The sequence below is a fragment of the Martes martes genome, assembly GCF_963455335.1.
Source record: "Martes martes genome assembly, chromosome: 4".
In the NCBI taxonomy this organism is placed as follows: domain Eukaryota; kingdom Metazoa; phylum Chordata; class Mammalia; order Carnivora; family Mustelidae; genus Martes; species Martes martes.
The window spans coordinates 180,527,943-180,545,548 of NC_137891.1; the positions used below are offsets into that span (position 1 = coordinate 180,527,943).

At 52.3% G+C, this 17,606-nt stretch overlaps 1 protein-coding gene across 1 annotated transcript in view; it reads right to left on the reverse strand.

The window, feature by feature from the left end:
- Positions 1–4,416: 4,416 nt before the first annotated feature.
- Positions 4,417–17,606, reverse strand: part of FHAD1 (forkhead associated phosphopeptide binding domain 1) — a gene marked incomplete at both ends in the record, with an annotated part of 120,644 nt that continues 107,454 nt past the window's right edge. Inside the window, 6 exons of the mRNA XM_080801742.1 lie at positions 4,417–4,533; positions 8,549–8,602; positions 11,113–11,193; positions 15,745–15,910; positions 16,426–16,646; positions 17,077–17,169. Of these exons, the coding sequence (XP_080657868.1) occupies positions 4,417–4,533; positions 8,549–8,602; positions 11,113–11,193; positions 15,745–15,910; positions 16,426–16,646; positions 17,077–17,169 (732 nt within the window). The remainder of the gene's footprint in view (positions 4,534–8,548; positions 8,603–11,112; positions 11,194–15,744; positions 15,911–16,425; positions 16,647–17,076; positions 17,170–17,606) is intronic.

Genomic DNA, 17,606 nt, shown 5'->3' on the forward strand with positions numbered 1-17,606 from the left:
AGTGTCTTAGTAAAGGCCATTTTGGTGGCAAATAACAGAAAGTCAAACCAGTGGAAGTGAAAAGGGGGCATGTATGGGGAGGGAAAGCCCATTTCTGACTGTCCTGGCTCTTCAACTGTGCTTGTCCTTCGATTCTTTAAGTTTTCTCATTTCCTTTGAATAAACTGCCTTTGGGCCGGAGTGAGCCACAGGAGGTTTCTGTTACTTGCAACTGAAGAATCTTGAGTGATACAAAGTGTCCTAGTGGAACCCAGGGTGGGGCACTGAAACCGGCCTTCCCAAAGAAAGAAACTAGGAAGCAGAAAGTCCTCGGGAATCCAGCTAACCCATCTGTGTCGTTTGGAAAGACTTCTGCTTCAAATAACAGAAAACGGACCGTGGGTAGATTGTAAAAATTTGGAATCCTTCCCAAAATGACTCTGGCCATGTGATTTGCTTTGTTGATGGGATATTAACAAACACAAGGCACTGTCTGCCTTTGGCTCAGGTCATGATCCCAGAGTTCAGGGATCGAGCCCCGCATCGGGCTTCCTGCTCAGCGGGGAGCCTGCTTCCCCCCTCTCCCACTCCCCCTGCTTGTGTTCACTCTCTCAGCTGTGTCTCTCTCTGTCAAATAAAGAAATAAAATCTTAAAACAAACAAGCACGAGGCTGAGAGACTTGGTAAGTGTCTGTGGGTTGGGGCTTGTTCTCTCCTGCTGCTCTTGGGCACCTGGGCCCACTGCCTTGTGAAGGAGCCTGGTCTAGCCTGCTCCGTGATGAGAGACTATGCCTCCCACAGACAGACCGTCCCAGCTGAGACCTCTCTAGACCAGATTCCTCATTCTTGGTACTACTTACATTCCGGATCACATGAGTTTTTGCTGTGGGGAGCCTATTCTGTGCACGCTAGGTATCCTTGGCCTCTATCCACAAGATGATCGCAGTACCCCACTCCCCAAGTTGTGACAACCAAAATTGTGACCAGACATTGTCGAGGGTCTCCTGGGAGGCAAAACTGTCCCCGGTTGAGAACTGCTGCCTTAACCCAACTTGCTTACCAGTGACTGGGCATGCACACGAGGCCACCTTAAACCATCCGGCCCCAGCCAAGCCAGCCCAGACCAGTACCAGTGCTGTGGGATCATGAGAAATACTAAATATTTGTCATCTTCCGTCATTTGCATGTTACCAGGCCATTTTGAGGGCTTTGTTCCGTAGCGTAAACAGGTACACCTGGCTACGGTGGGTTAAACAGGGGTTTTTACACACTAAGAGGTACACAGGGAGGCGTTTCCGGCGTGGCGCAGAGCTCAGGGATGCTGCCAGACACCCGCCAGGGCTTTCGTGTCTTTAGTTGCATCGTCCTTGGCCGTGGGCTTCAGCCTCTTGCTCGGTGCCTGGGGAATCCTGAGGACGGCTGCCCCAGCTCCAAGCCTGGGCTCCTGGAGCGAAGCAGGAGGCTGGTCGAAGGGACAGAGGGCAAAGTATTTTCTCCTACTGCTGAAGACGTGCTTTCTTCTTCTTCTTCGTCTTAAAGATGTTATTTGTTCATTTATTTTAATCTTTGTTTGTTTGTTTATTTATTTGACAGACAGAGATCATAAGTAGGCAGAGAGGCAGGTAGAGTGAGAGAGAGGAGGAAGCAGGCTCCCAGCTAAGCAGAGAGCCCGATGCGGGGCTCGATCCCAGGACCTCGGGATCATGACCCGGGCCGAAGGCAGAGGCTTCAATCCACTGAGCCACCCAGGCGCCCCTATTCATTTAGAGAGAGAGAGGAAGAGAGAGATATTGAGAGTGCAAGTGGGGGGAGGGGGAGGGACAAGGGGAGGGAGCGGGAAAGAATGGTAAGCAGACTCTGTGCTGGGCACGGAGCTTGGTGTCAGAATTCTGAGATCATGACCTGAGCTGAAACCAAGAGATGGGCACTTAACACACCGAACCCCCCGGGCGCCCCAAGACTTGCCTTCTAGTAACAGAAGGTAAGCACCCCCGCCCCCCCATCTTCGCCTACATGTCACTGGCGGGAACCGAGTAACATGGCCAGCTCTAGAGGCAGGGGAGGCCGGGCAATCAAGGCGTTTAGACGTCAGTCCACACAGTAGAGGAAGGTGCTGACTAAGGGGCTTGTAGTATGTGCTGCACCGTCCTCTGGGAATCCCGGTCTCTTGTCTTTCTTGTTCAGTATCTACCTCCGCTTCTCTTTCTGAAGACTGGCTTTTGTTTCCCCAGCACACACGTGGGGACCGGGCCACCCCAGCCCTGGAACCGCATCAGGACTCTCAGCTCCAGGACCACCAAATACTGGATGGCATCCCAGTGGCAACCTTTCAAATGCCAAGGGCAAAGACGCTAATTAGCCCAGCTTGAGTTAGAAGAGGAAGCTGATTGGTCTGGTTTGGGTTGGGTATGTACTGCTCAGCCAATCAGGTGTGGTCAAGAGTGTAGCATGAGGTAGGGCAAACCTGATTGGTGGAGGAGGTGGTGGTGCATTCTCAGGGAAAAGGGGGCGTGGCTGAGACCACCATTAAAATGATATACCCAGTTGGAGGAGCGGGTGAGAAGAAATTGCCATCATGGGTTGTAACATTGATAGGATAAAAATGGACACGTCTGGAGCACCTGGGTGGCTCAGTGGGTTAAGCCTCTGCCTTTGGCTCAGGTCATGATCTCAGGGTCCTGGGATCGAGCCCAGCACTGGGCTTTCTGCTCAGCAGGGAGCCTGCGTCCCACCCCACTCCCTCCCACTGTCTTCCTCTCTGCCTACTTGTGAGCTCCATCTGTCAAATAAATAAAATCTTTAAAAAAAACAACAATTGACTTGTCCTTGGAAGATGTAGAATATAGCGGAGTAACATGGGCATTGTATTTGACTTACCCAAATGCAAATATACATGTTTGACCAACAAAAAACATCCTTTCCCACATGATTTGGCTTTCAAACATGAGCCACCTACCTGCATGGCTGCCTACCTAAGTGATCTTTTCTGGTGCTGGAGAAAAATTTGCTGTTTTGGACTTTGGGGATATGGTACAGTATAGGTGATACCATGATGTTCTTTATAGACATTTCCCAGGATTTTCAAGAGTATTTTTTAAAAGATTTTATTTATTTATTTGACAGACAGAGATCACAAGTAGGCAGAGAGGCAGGCAGAGAGGCAGGCAGAGAGGCAGGCAGAGAGGGAGGAGGAAGCAGGCTCCCCGCTGAGCAGAGAGCCCGATGTGGGGCTCGATCCCAGGACCCTGAGATCATGACCCGAGCTGAAGGCAGAAGCTTTAACCCACTGAGCCACCCAGGCGCCCCTCAAGAGTATTTTTAAGGTCAGGTAATGCTCACTTTCCCCACTGACTTTAGATCTCAGCCCTGTGTAACATGTACCTTCAAGGAGATATCACATCAAGAACTTTTCCTATTTCCTTCTAGTTTTAATCAGTATAAAGAATCCATTTGGTTTTAAAATAGCAAAGTAGGTTTATTGTGGCTTTTTAAAAATAAAAAAGAAATGATATTCATGACTTTTGGGTCTTCCTCCCATTTTGTTCGGCAGCCCTGGCCACACCAGAAAGGCAGGAAGTGGACAGCGGGACGGGGAGAGAGCAGAACATGGGAGCAAGAAGGAGGAGGGTCTCTACAAACATGGTGATGAAGGGGTGTGTCCACCTGGACAGCGTGTTCCCTTCCGGGGCCGGGTACTTGGGTCTGCCCTCTTGGGGAGGCTGTCATTGCTCCCCTCGTGCAGCCAAATGGACAGGAGGGGATGGGAGTCAGAAACTGGGTTCCGGACCCAGTTTTGAATTTAGTAGCTGCATGACTTTAGACAGGTAGTTTAACCTCTCTGGGCCTTATCTTCTTCCTCTGTAAAATGGGGATCAGAATACTCTTAACCTCCCAGGGTTTGGGGGAGGATTAGGCGAGAAGCATTTTAAAGACTGCAGAGTGCCACATAAATGCCAGTCATTATTATGGAAGCGAGAAGAGGACTAGGTGTGCTAAATTTATTATAATAAACTTAGATATAAACGTGCTCTACCACGGCCTCGGCCTTGCCCCGAGGTTGCCGCTCCGTCCGGCGGCCCCAGGACACGTGTCGGGTTTTGCCAGTGGTGGGTTTCTCGCAGCTCCGCGGGGGTGGATGTGTGGGTACGCCACAGCTCGGGTGTGACGCCACATCATTGTGTCTACCAAGCCTGGGAGCCTGGGCTTCAACCGTACATTCTTCATATGCCTGAGGATGTAAACATCCATAAGTCAGTCTAAAAAGAACCCCTATCCCTGCACGCTCCGTGATACAGCATTGTGCAAACACCAGTCTAGGAAGCAGCATGCTAGGATAACAACCTTTAAAGTCCTATGAAAGCGGCTTAGAATTTTGACACGCGAGAGTCACACACGTGACTCACGGAGGATCACGCAGGGCCGGACGGGATGACGTTTCTAGTTCCTGTCGCCAGGCTTAGAAAACAGAAGGCTCTGGCTGGATTTGCTAGACGAGTCTCTCTTGGGCATCTCCCTCTCTTTGTCCATCTTTGGGGCGGCTTTTCTGGTTCCAACCTTCAAAGAGCAAGAAGAAACAAATGTACAAACTCTATAATTGTGGCAAGATCCCAAAATGGTCCACTCAGATGATTTTTTTTTTTTTACTCAAAATAAAATGTTTGCTGTAAAAAAAATATATATATATGTATAATTATAGAGAGAGAGGAGGAGGGAGGGGGGAGAGACAGAAAGATGCGTAAAAAGAAGCTAAAATGATCCACAATGACCACACCACCCAAAGGTAAGCATGCTGCCAGATACACAAATAAGTTTCCCTTTTTACATTTTTGTGCTTTTGAAAGCAGGCGCTTCTTATGATGGGCGTATTCATGGTGACGGAGTTTCTTTCTCCTGGAAAGCTCTCACTGAGCGCCGCGTGCCTTCCATCTAGGCCTTTTCCGAGCACCGCCCCTCCTCCTGCCGCCCCGCGGGCGACGCTGCCCCTGGTCTCAGTTGATTGGATGCTTGGCACGGGCTGTGCTTTGCAGATGATCGCGCCCAGGACTTGGGGTTACAGGCTCTGAGATGCTACTGGGTCCCTGGGCGGGTCCTTTAAATGGCGGGATGGTGAGGTCATCTCTTCCAGTGAGATCACTGGCGAGAGAAGAGATGAGCAGGTGCAGGGAGACCCAGAGAAGGAGTATGGTGTGTGAGTTGTGTGTGTGCGTGTGTGTGTGTGTGTGTGTGTGTGCGCGTGTGAGGGAACGGAGGCCTGGGACCTTGGGCTTACCAGTTCTCTTTAGAGGTGGGATCTCTTTCAATCCTTTGTTTTCCTGACCCAGGGGTTCTTGTACCCCCTATAAAAGCGGCCCTCCCTGTTTCTGAGCAGGTTTCCCTTAGTTGCAACTCAAGAGTCTCCCTCTCACACATGTGCGCATACTGTTCGTGGGATCATAACTCGCATGTTTCTTTCCAGCAGGCTCCAGATCCAGCCCGACTTCCTGCAAGTGTCCGACTCCAGTCACAAAGTCTCGTACCCCTGGGGGTACCCCTGGGGCGGGGGGTGGAGAGGGCTAGTGGGTTGTCAAGTTTGAGCTCAGCCACTTACTGCATGACTCTTGGTTTCCTCATCTGTCAAACAGGGACCAGAATATCCATCCTGACTTCCTCAGGGGCCCAGAGAAGATTCTGGGTGGATTTTATTTTATTTATTTTTTAAAAAGATTTTATTTATTTGTGTGTGAGAGAGAGAGAGATAGCAAGCACAAGCTAGGGGAGCGGCAGGCAGAGGGAGAAGCAGGCTCCCCAATGAGCAAGGAGCCCAATGCGGGGCTCGATCCCAGGACCCTGGGATTATGACCTGCACCCAAGGCAGACACTTAACGGACTGAGCCTCCCAGGCCTCCCTCCGGGTGGATTTTAAAGGAAGGGACTGCTAGGACCATCTCTTGAGCCCTTTTCACTCAGGAGGTATAAAAACCACCTTCTGAGGCCTGTGCCAGTAGCTGACAGGGGGCCTCAAATGTGCTTTGAGACTGCATCCAAAATCATTTCAGGGTGAGAAGGGCTAGCTTCTCTACACGAGCCTACAAAATAAATCTTGGTTGGAGTGTCCAGTGAAAAGGAAAACAGACAGGGAAGGCCAAAAAACCTCCCCCAAACCACCTTTCCTTTTATCCCTTTTTATTTGATTTTCCATAAAATGGCTGGCTATGGATGATTCCCAAATTCCAGTGCCCTGACTGGGGGAGAAGTCGCCCTTCAGAGCTGGAGCTGGGGGGTTGGTTAAAAATAAAGAGTACCCAGGCCCAACATCCTCAGCCCCCAGGTCTGCCAGGAGCATGGGGTGGGGGTGGGGGTCACAGAGGGCAGAGGGATGACCGGGGAAGAGGAGGATGCTGGGGCGTGTCAGGGGAAGGGCTGGGAAATCCCGCAGCACCCTCCCTGAACAGGGACCACAGGTGAGTGCCAGGCCTTAGGTTCACGTGTCTGGGAACCACACGCCTCACCCTTGGAATGGAAGGGCAGGGATGGGGCACCTGGGGGGCCCAGTCCCAGGTTGTGATCCCGGGGTCCTGGGGTCGAGTTCCGCATTGGGATCCCCGCTCGGGAGGGAGTCCGCTTCTCCCTCTCCCTCTGCCCCTCCTCACCACTCGTGTTCTCTCTCTGGCTCACTTTTTCTCTCTCAGATAAATAAATTAAATCTTAAAAAAAAAAAAAAAAGGTCAGGGATAGAAGCTGGGTCATTACATGGTGACACCCAGGTGGAAATGAACTCAGGACACGCTGGAGAGGCCGCTTCCGGGGACTGCGAGGTCCAGAAAGGCCCCACCCGGCCTCAGGGCTTGGTTTAAGCCGCTCCTTCTCGGGAGGCCCCTGGACTGAGTGTGTCCTTTGAGATCGGCTCCTGGGCGCAGGCAGCTGACCTTCGTTCCCAAAGCGTCGTGTGCGATGATTAATTCATTACTGTATTTACTGGGGAAAAAAATGCGCGAGAATGGAAGCTAGAAAGGCAGGGGATTTTCTGTGTCTCTCCTTTGATGTAAGCCCGCATTGCTCCCCCTTGTTCTCATTATTGTCCCGAACTAAGGAGCCTCCTCAGACTCCCATGTCCTAGTCGCTCCCGTCCCTATGAAATTTTGACAGATACGTCGTATGCTTTACACATTACAAAAATGATTTTCGTCCTCTCAGGGGGGATCCTGCCCCCACTGAGAATTCCTGATTGAACCCAACGCCTGGACGGTACCTACCATGTTGTAGGCGCTCAGTCAATATTCCTGGAATGAATGAGGGCTGGGACAGTACCTGTTGGTCCGCTCCTCCTCCCCCCTGCTGACGGTGGCCCGTGGCCTGGACCAGCAGCCAATAAATACAGGTTAACTACAAGATGTCCTCTTCAGCATACAACACCCCCAAACCACTATAAACTCCTTTTAGCTGCCACAGAAATCAATATACAATCACTGAATGGCATCGGGAAGGACAGAAAAGAGAAACCCCGAGCCTCTCACGGAGGGAGGAGGCTGCCAGGCATGGAGACCCTTTCAGAGAGGGCAGGGGTGAAAAGCAGATTTTCATGTCCTGTCTTTTCCAAGGGGCTCATGGCGACCGCTCTCCTCTGAAGACTCCAGGGACACTGTAGAGGAAGGGGAGGCCCAAGCCGCACTGGGTCAGGACCTCGAAGACCCTTCCGTATCGAGGAGATCCTAGTCATCAAACCTCTCAGCGGTTCCTTCCTGCTTCCGGCTCAACCCTACTGGTGGGTGAGTAAGTGACAAACCTGTCACTCATTCCCACCTGGCAGGCTGGCCAAGGTCTCGGAGCTAGGGGAGCCCTCAGGACCCTCTTTCCTCTTCACATCTTGCTCTCGGGTGGTCACCACCTTCCCGAGTAAGAAAAAGGGTGTTGGTTGAGAGGAGGTTCCTATTTTCCCAACATGTCCCTTACCTAGAATATCTTTGGGGTTTTTTTTACTGATAATTTTGTGGTCTCAGAATTATCGTGGCCTTTTTATCAAACGCGAATGTGGCTCCTGCTTCTTATTTCCCTGCTGCGTGTTTGGCTCTCGAGCCTCCTGAGAGCTCACCTCCACTTTCTGCGACGTGGGAATGCGGTTGGGTCAACTCCAGCTCCAGGGCCGGATTGTGAGTGGCAGTGTTTCAACATGTTTAAAATTTCAGAGTCTTGATTCCCAGCTCTTAAAAAAAGAATGTTCTAGGGATCCATCCTTGCAATTCAAGAGACAAGGTGCCCGAAATGTATCAGGTTTATTAACCAGAGGGTGATCACCTAAAGGAGGGGAGGCAGGGCTCACCTGGGTGTTCAGATCGGCAACAAGTTCCAGCTCTCTTATTTAGCTGTGCGGCTCCGGACGAGTAACGAGAAGTCTCTGAGTTTCAGACAGCTCCTCTGCTAATGGGGGACTAACACAATGTGTACCTCTAGTGCTGTTGTGAAGACTGAGAAGTGCTGGTGCCTGGCGGGACTAAATGCTCAGTACTTAACGGCGGGTGTTGGGGGGGGTGGTCTTATTGTAACTTGGGTTTCCTGCTGAAGTCCTACTGCTTTCTTTCTCCTCCTATCTCACCTGGGGACTTGAATTCTGCATCTTGTTCTTCACCGTCTCTACAAACATTCGTCTCTTGAACACAGAAAGAATATTGACAACGTTTACCTTGTTTTCTTCTTTCCCTTTTGCATCAGAGGAAAGTGGCTCCCCCCCACCCCCGCCCCCTCCACTTTCAGATGTTGCCCATTTGAATGGGCTGTTGGGCCTTCCTAGGGATGGGGCGTGGGGTGAGCATGTGCCTCTGAGGAAGGAGGCCTGGCTTTCCCGCTGCCACACTGTCCTGCTGGGCTCCTTAGGGATGTCTGTTCCGGATTCCAGAGGATTCTGAGAGGGGGAGCCTTGTCAAGCAAGGTTCCCTGGAGGGTTACTGCCGTCCTCCTGGGGGACAAGTCAGCTTTGGGTAGAAGCAGAGCCTCCTAGATCAGGGGAAGGGGCTGAACACGTGGGTTTCTACTTAGGATCCCAGCGGCCCGGGTGTGAGGAAGCCGCAGTGGCTGACCTCCCTGTCAGGGACTGCGGGTGCCTGCTGGGGAGTCAGCCTCCCGGCGAATCTGGAGTTCGCCCTTCCCCTGGGGTTTCATGACTGCTGCTGACCCTGGTCTCCTCAAGACCCCACAACTCAGGACAGTTCACTGAAAAAGGAGTGTGTCCTAGGTGCTGGGCACCCGACAGAGAGCGCAAACTGGGGACTCCCTCGCAGACTGACACTCAGCAGGTGCTGGGGCAGGGATGTCGGGAAGGGGGTGTCTCTCAGAGAGTCCTGAGCCCCACGGGACGCCTACAGGGGCTAGGGAACTAACAGCAGTGGGTAGGCAGGGAGGGCGGCAAACCCACAAGCCCAGGGCCTTTCTAAGGGGCCTGGAGATGGCAGCTGTGGGACTGCGGGCCTAGAAGCCCCAGATCTTCAAAGTTGCACAGAGAAGCCAGAAATCCAGAGTATTTGGTGAAAGTGCCCTAATTGGAAATGTTACTTAAAAAAAGACACACCCCCTCCCCCCAAAAAGAAAACCCATGAGCCAAATGAAACGCCTCTATGGGCTGCCATTCTGTGACATCTGCTTCGGAGCCTGCCTCCTTGGCTTCTAGTAGGGGCTCCGTAACAGCCAGATGAAACACGGGATACCCTGTCAAACTTGACTTTCAGAGTGCAAAGGAATAATCTTTTTAGTCTAAGTATGTCTCATGCAATATTTGGGACATACTTATACTAAATAACTATTTGTTATTTATCTGAAATTCCAGTTTAGCTGGACGTCCTGTTTTGTTTTCTTGCCCCTAGATCTGGCAAGTCTATGGGGTATTCACGAAAGTCATGGAGGAAGTGCGCAGGGAGGCCCCAGCTCGCCATCTTTTGGAGAGGGCATGGGTACTTGGAAGTCTCTTCCATTCCCACAAAAAGGGTGCCAAGTTGCCCTTAAAGCAACCGTCTAAGAAGGCTGAGGGGCTGTATTTAACTGAGTCGCCCTCTGGCCTGCAGCCACTCAACATTTATCACAGGCTCCACCGAGAGGAGCTAAGCTTAGAAGACAGTCCCCAACCAAATTCCCAGGTAGCTGTAAAGCAGTAACGTTTAAACCAGCAGCCTCCCTTCCTTTTTCCCACTCCCCCCTCAGCAGAATGCTTTAAGCAAAATCCCATGAGGAACTTGGCATATGAAGCAGGTAAAGGAGAACTTTTCTGGGGGAAACAAGAACAATGTGTATGTGTGTGTGGGGATGTTGAGAATCACACTCTTTCATGGCACCCAGGGGCTCTACGGAACCCCAGTTTGAGCATTGCTCCAAAATATTTTCCTTGAATTAAGTCTAGCCAGTGGATGGCTGGACACTGAAGGGCAGATCCTGGCCCCCCTGGACACCTGCTTTTCCTGAACTCACTGGGCTGTAAAGACATCAGACTGTCTCAAGAACTGTCCTCAGACGTGGCCCAGCTAACATTACACCGTTCTTCTTAGGGATGTTGTTCCTTATATCGTACGCTGTCCTCTCTAGAGGAAAATCCAGTACCACCCTTAATCTAAGAACACTTCTGAGCATTGCCTCCACGTAGCTCATAGACACTGCAGGCTCGGGGTCTGTGAACTCCAGCTCCCACTGGCTGCCGGAAAGCCCAGTCAAGTGCGGCCTCCCCCTTGGCAGGTAAGAAGGTCGTCAGAGTTGGCACCTTCCTCCTCACTCGAGGCTCTATTTTGTGCCCACTTTCCTCCCCTTCTGGCACCAACTTATTTCAGTCTAAGGGCAGGGGTACCTGGGGCTCGCCACTCCTCTCTTCTTTTCTTATGACCTGGCTCCAAGTCCCCGGGTCACTTAGTGCTCAGGGAGCTTGCTCTGCCCAAACCGCACTTCCCCTTCCCCGCCTTAACCTCCAGATAGTGGGCGGGAGGCCTGCCTGTGTCTTAGGTGCATTTGCTCAGACTGCAGGCAAGGGAGGGGCAGGGGCTGGGGCGGGGGAAGGGGAGGGGGGTGGAGGTGTGTGGGTGCTCCTGGCACAGCACAAGGGGCTTGTACCCCCCACCAGGTTCTACCCTGTGAACATGCTGTATCTACCTTGTGTCGCTGTGAGAGCAGAAGACCTCTCCATACCTGCCTCTCTTTCTCTTTGAAGGAACAGTTGCAAGGTGTTGATTCTTTTGCATTTCTCTGTTCGTGATCCTCTAAACGTTCCTGAGTGAAAATAGCAGGTGAGCAAGAGAGCGTTCATTGTGTCTGGTGTGTTCCATTCTGGGACGCACCTCAGAGGTTTCTGGGAGACCCTGGGGCTCACTGGAGTTGGTGGGCCGTGGAGGAAGGGCAGGGAGGGCCCTCACCCCCTATCCACCCGCAGTACCGCCCTAACCACGTTTTACTTTCTCGTCCTTGTGTGGGCCAAAGAGTACCACCCCTACCCCTGCCTACCCCCGTCCCCACACTACACGCGACCTGCCGATTTCTAGTTCTGGGTCAAAATCAAGCAAGTGACACTGAGCTAATCTGGGTCTTGATAATGCCTGGGCCCAAGACAGTTTTGGAAGATCCGGATTTAAATAAGATAGTGATGACATCGACGACGTATAGGCACTCGTGTTGAGTAGTTCTGTGTGCTAAGGACCTTGTATCCATTCTCCTCTTGAAGCGAACGCACGGAGCGGGGTGCCACCTTTACTCCCACCTTCCAGATGAAGGATCGGAGCTAATTAAGCACAAGGAAGGTCCAGCCCCGCCAACGTTGTGGCCATGCCCCTTGGCCAGGATCTGATTGGCTGTAGGCTTGATTGGCAGGAGAACTGAAGAGCTTTCCCCAGCTAGACTGGAGCCTTTCTCACACTTGAAGCCCTAATAAAGGGCGGGGAAGGGGAGTGCGTGCTTCCAAATGGCAACTTCTGTGCATTTAAAAATTTTCTCTTGAAAATTCCAGCTTTAACCCATTCATAAAAAGGATCTGAGCTCTTCTTGGCCTTAGCCCTGGCTGTATTCACAAGAGCCGCTGGCTCCAGGCGGCCCGGGAGAGCGCCTTGGGGTCTGTGGCCGGTGTCCGGGGCAGGAAGCTCTCGGACGAAATGCAGGCCTCTCCCCACCCGTCCGAAGTTGTCTTTTCTCTCCCCCATAGTAACCATGCTTGCTAGGCACCGGGATCTGTCGACATTACGTCACTTAACCCTCTCCGTCCGGTTGTTATCGTTTTTGGCGGTGGTTGTCCTGGACTCTGAGATCCAAGGGTCACTCCCGGCCAGAGGTGGGGCTTAAACCCTCTTTGTCAGATTCCCGGACTCCCGAGGCTGCCTCTGAACTGAGAGTCACAGCTGCCTTATCTAGTGATGTGGGAAGTGGATGAGACTGAGCACCGCCTGGGCCACTGTCATTGTCCCCCTGTCGCATGGAGGGAGCTCGAATTCAGAGTGGATGAACGCAAGGTTCTCTGGGAATGCCCAGCACTGAAGCTTTCATATCAAGTCTCACCATCACAGCCAAAGGTATGAGCATGGAAGTATGATTCCAGGAAGTTCAGTTTAGTGAAGAGATGTTCAAACGTGCAAACTAAAACTACATCTTACTTTAAAAAACTTTTTTTTTTTTTTTTTTTTGAGGGTACTGGTTTGGAGCTCAAAGGGAGTAATTTCATTCCCTTGTGGTTCAACCACCGCTTCTCTATGAGTGGGTGAACTTTTATACATGAGACTAGAAACATTAAGGGTCCTTGTGGAAATGTTAGGTGTAAAATTTAAAACAAAAAGGAATCCTATTTTCCTTGAACTTCCATTTAAAGGATGGCTACACTCCTTGGCAGGAACTGCGGCCAAGACAGATGTATACAAGTTCCCTTTGGAATCCAGCAAAACTTTAAAATTTACGGGTTTTTGTTTCCCGACAAACAGGAATTTCTGACAACATACTAATAACAAACCTTAAGTGCGAACCCAAGCCCTGGAATGAAAACTGCAGGAACGATGGCGAGTGGAGGATGAAGGGAGGGAGGCTCCTAGAAAGGGAGGTGCAGACAGCACCAGGTGTGGAGAAGCGGACTGGAGTTGGGGAGGGCACGTGGGGGGGGGTAGTCCCCTTTCTGCTGTGGGGCAGCGAGGTGACGCTGCTCTCTGCCAGTTTCTCTGAATGGGCGGCCGGGCGCCAGCATCCCTCGAAGGGTCGATGGGAGAGATGAAGCGTGCAGTGTGGGGCAGGTGTCCGCCACTCGGGAAGTGCTAGTGAACTGTGCCATCAGCGTGGCCGTGATTGTGGCTATAGTTTTCGTAACGTTTCCCTAAATTGTGAAGTCCCTGAATTTGAATGTTCCCAGCTCCAGCTCTTCTGGGGACACAGAGGCAGGTTCAACTTGGCCATCTTAGACCCTCCCGCACAGAAGGATGTCTAGTGTCCAACAGGCTGGCAAGGCCCTTGCATTGTGTATGAATGAGGCAGCTCATGAATAATGCATGCAGAGCCTGATTATGTAAATCCTCAGGTTTCCTTACATTTTTAGCCAGCACATGACAATGGCCTTTTTTGGGCCCTTTGCTGTCCCATTCTGTGGTCTGGTGTTTCGGCTTTGGGGACTAGCCTGCCAAGTCCTGGGGAGGACCGTGATGGGGGGGGATCTGAGGGAGGGGTGACCTCTCCAGAGGGCACATCAAAGGAAAAGTCAGAGCTCTGTCACTGGCCCAGCTCTCCCTGACTTTGCGTGGTGTGAAAGGAAATTGTCCTTCGCCTGAAGCCTGTGATGTTTAATTCAGAGCCGTGGATGCTAGAAACCCCGCATCTGGGGCTCCCTCAGAGCAGGGTGGCTGCTTTCATTTCCAGGGCTACAGGCCAGGGAGCCTGTTGTCTGGAGGGTTTGCAGGATGGAGGAGGGCAGCTTCCTGCAAGGAACTGACTTAACCAGCACCTCCTGGTTGGGGAGGAGGGCGTCCTTCTAGAGCCTTCGGCGGCTTGGCCTCCTTAGAGCTTATGCAGGCAACACACACACAAACATGCACACACGTAAACGCACATACATACACACAGAAACACACACACAGTGCACACTTCTATACTCTTGCACACACGCCAGCACGCATGCACAAACACACAGCCCTGAGTCAGGAAAACTAACATTTACAAGAATAATGGAGAGAGGCCAGCAGAGAACACAGGAACTAGGGTCAGAGGTCCCGGGGCCAGGTCTAGCTCCGCTTACCAGCTACAGTGTGAACTTGAGCAAGTCTCTTAACTTTCCGAGGCTCAGTTTCCTCATCTGTAAAAGGGGGGTCATGATAGCAACCTGGCCAAGCTACCAAGGCATTAGTAACCCCGATTGGGGCTACAAGGCCCAGGGGGCGACCGGTGCCTTTGGATGGTCATGAGATGGCAGTTGTGGTAATTTTCCTTGTTTGCCTGATCTTAGCCTTGAGACCTGCTCTACCTCTGGCAAGAGTTAAGAATGAGGGAGAGTCTGGTTGGGAAATGGGTGCAGGAGTGAGGGCTCCTGGGTATAACCTGCAGAGAAGACAGGAGAGCCACTCTGCCGACCACCGGGCCGGCCCAGGTCTGCTGGGGCACTTCCAAAGTGTTTGGGTGCGGGTCATGGTGCCTGGTTGTCAGCCGCGACTCTCCTGGGTCTGAGGCAGAGCCTGCCTTGGCCACCACACGTGCAGGCCTCTGGCCACGTGGAGGACAGCAGCGTCCACCTGCCGGGACCAGGCCCTGGGCTGATGCTTTAGAGGCGGCACAAGTGTCCCTCAGCTTCTGAAACCACATGGCCTGTGAGTTCCCGCTGCAAGAGCTTGGACAGGGAGGGTGCCTGCCTCGTGAGCGTCTTCCCAACAACCCCGCAAGGCAGGTGCCCTCAGCTCCAATTCCCGGTGAGGAAGCAAGGCTCAGAGAGGGGATTGGATTTGCATGAGGCCACAGGGTTAGTGAGTGGGGGGATCTGAACCCAGGACTGGCTCCTGTGCTGTGTGACAGAGGAGATAACAAGGTGAGGGGTGGAGGTGGCTTTGGGCTGGATCATCAGCCTGAGTCTCGAATCTTGGTTCCTCAAGGCAATGTTTCTACCCAGTTCATGCTGCGAGACAGATCTCTCCTCCTCCTGTCTTTCCTCCGGGGTTCCCAGAGCCCGGAACGCACACCCACCCATGCCTCTGGTACACACACTCCGACTCTCCTTTGCAACTCGGTGTAGGTGTCGCCACTTGGAAAGCACGCGCGGAGTGCTCTGGGCTGGCTGGGTGCCTGCCTCTGGGTGCCGTAGCCTGAGCACCCGTTAGGCAGGGACTTTAAATCCCTAAATCATCCTGAAGTCAGCTCTTTACCTGTCTGTGTCTCTTCTGCACTAAAGGATCTGGTCTTCAAGGACATCTATCCTCCATCCATCCATCCAATATTTATAGGATGCCACCTATGTTCCCAGCACTCAGAATAGTGAACCCAAATCTTAATTCACAGATCTCTCGTTCATCTATGTATCCCTACCACCTAGAAGAACCATAAAAATTCAAACAACAGCTACGATTTAAAAAGATACAGATGAGCTAGATTGTGAGTTTCAGAGAGGTTAAGGAACCCACCTGGGATGACACAGTAAGTGGTAGAGCTAGGATCTGACGCTAGGTGCATCTGAGATGCTAAAGCCATTCTGTCGTCTCCCTTTGCCTCAGTAGATGCGTTCTGTGCTGCCCGCACCCCCTGGGCCCTCCCTTCGCTGTTTCTAAAGGGAGTCAAGGGGCCGCAGCCTCCGAGGGTCTGCCCCAGGCCAGGAGCCCTCACCTTCTGCTGCCGGATGGCCCTGTTGATCCGCTTCTCCTGGTGCAGCTGGTGCTCCGTGCGCTCCAGAGCCTCCTTCAGCAGAGCCTTCTCCTCCACCTCCTTGTAGATGCTGTCCTCCAGCTTCGCCATCTGCGACTGGTACATCTGCACGGACACTTTGCTCTGCCTGAGCGCACGGGATAGACACAGTTGGTTTTCCCCTCCTCTTTCTCATCCGTGTCCCCAACCTGGGAGGGTCTCAGAACGCTTCTGTCTGAGGCTAACTTGGTGGCTTCATGGCGAGATGTGGGGCGTAGATAGTAGAATAAATAGCCCACTGGGTACCTAGTGTAGCAGGAGGGTATGCCGCCAGACCCCCCCATTTCCCAGGGAGGGCACAGGGGAAATGCGGCCACTGGAATAGGGCGAGTTGTGGAAAGTACATAAGGGGAGCCCTAAGTCGAGATTCATAAGAGGGGCAGCTCGTTCGTGGAGAGACAGAACGAACACTGAGCACCTTGGCCGCTGCTTTCTCACGGACAGACTTGCCTCTGTCGGGCCCTAGTCACCACCCCCCGCACCCGCAGCCTCTGCTCCCCTCCCCCAAGTCCTCTGCCTGCCCCGGACCTGTGTCTGTCCCTGCCCTGAGGTTCAGCCGTGAGAGCGGACAGCTGGCCCTTTTTGCGCGGTCACTGGCGGTACCTGAGCTGTTCAATGTCTTTCTCGTATCCTCTCAAAAGCTCCTCTTTTCTCTCCAGCCGGTTCTTGAGTTGGGTGATCTTATCGAACACCAGATGGAGGTCCCTTTGTCGGAGCTGGCTGACTCTCTCTCTCTCTTCGGCGGAGAGGTATTTCATGGATACGTGACCGGACATATCCTTGACGTTCATCAGACTCCCGAGTGTCTTGCTCATGTCCATGTACTGTAAGGAAAGTGTTGGCTGGTAAGGGCCTGGCCCAAGGCTGCTGGTGGCTGCTGTGAGGAAGCCAACATCTAATTCTGTGTTGTTCATTCTCTACAATTGCCGAGAACACAGCTGTGCTTGGAAGCCAGAGTCGCTGGGCTTTGCAGGAGGACTTTCATTTACTCCACATCCCTTTACTCTATGCCTTTTTGAGAACCAGGAGGAAAAGTGACAGCAGGCATAAACATTCATTCTAACTGCCTAGTTTTTCAAGGAATTGGACTATGCCATGTCTGACCCATGCTGGGAGAGTAGATGGGTTTTGCGGAGCTATTATTATTACTAAATACACGTGTGAGGCTGCTGTTTAGTTACACTCTCTGGAGGTTAACGGTGACTGCGGGGGACCCAGCTTGGGACGGGAGGGGACAGTGCTGTAGGTACCTACCAGCTTTTCACTGAGATCTAAAGCCTCAGCCACATCCATTTTCCCTGACTTTTCCATGGGCGGGATGGCTGAGTTGGCAAGGCCATTCTGAGGCTGAAATGAAAAAGACGTGAAAACTCTCTTGGCAAGCCATTGTGAAGGTCTCCATTCTGGAGCTAAAACACCGTGGTTACCAAAGAATGACTCGAGAGAGCTGATTTTCGTTTCACTTCCTGACCAGCCTGTCTGATTCCTCTGTCAACTGCTTTCTGGTAACTGTACTCCCAGCCTTCAGAGCGGGAGTCTCGCTTGCCTTGTTCTCTGGTTACTTACTGTCTGTCTTCCCTCTGGACCAGTGGCTCTCAGTCAAGGGTGATTTCGTCCACCCTCCCCTGCATGCCCCAGGACCTTTGTCAATGCCAGGATACATTTTGGTTGTTGCAACTTGAGGTGGGGAGTGCTACTGGCATCCAGAGGGTGGAGGGCAAGGATGCTGCTAACCATCCCACAGTATATAGGATGGCCTCCCAAACAAAGAATTACCGGCCCCC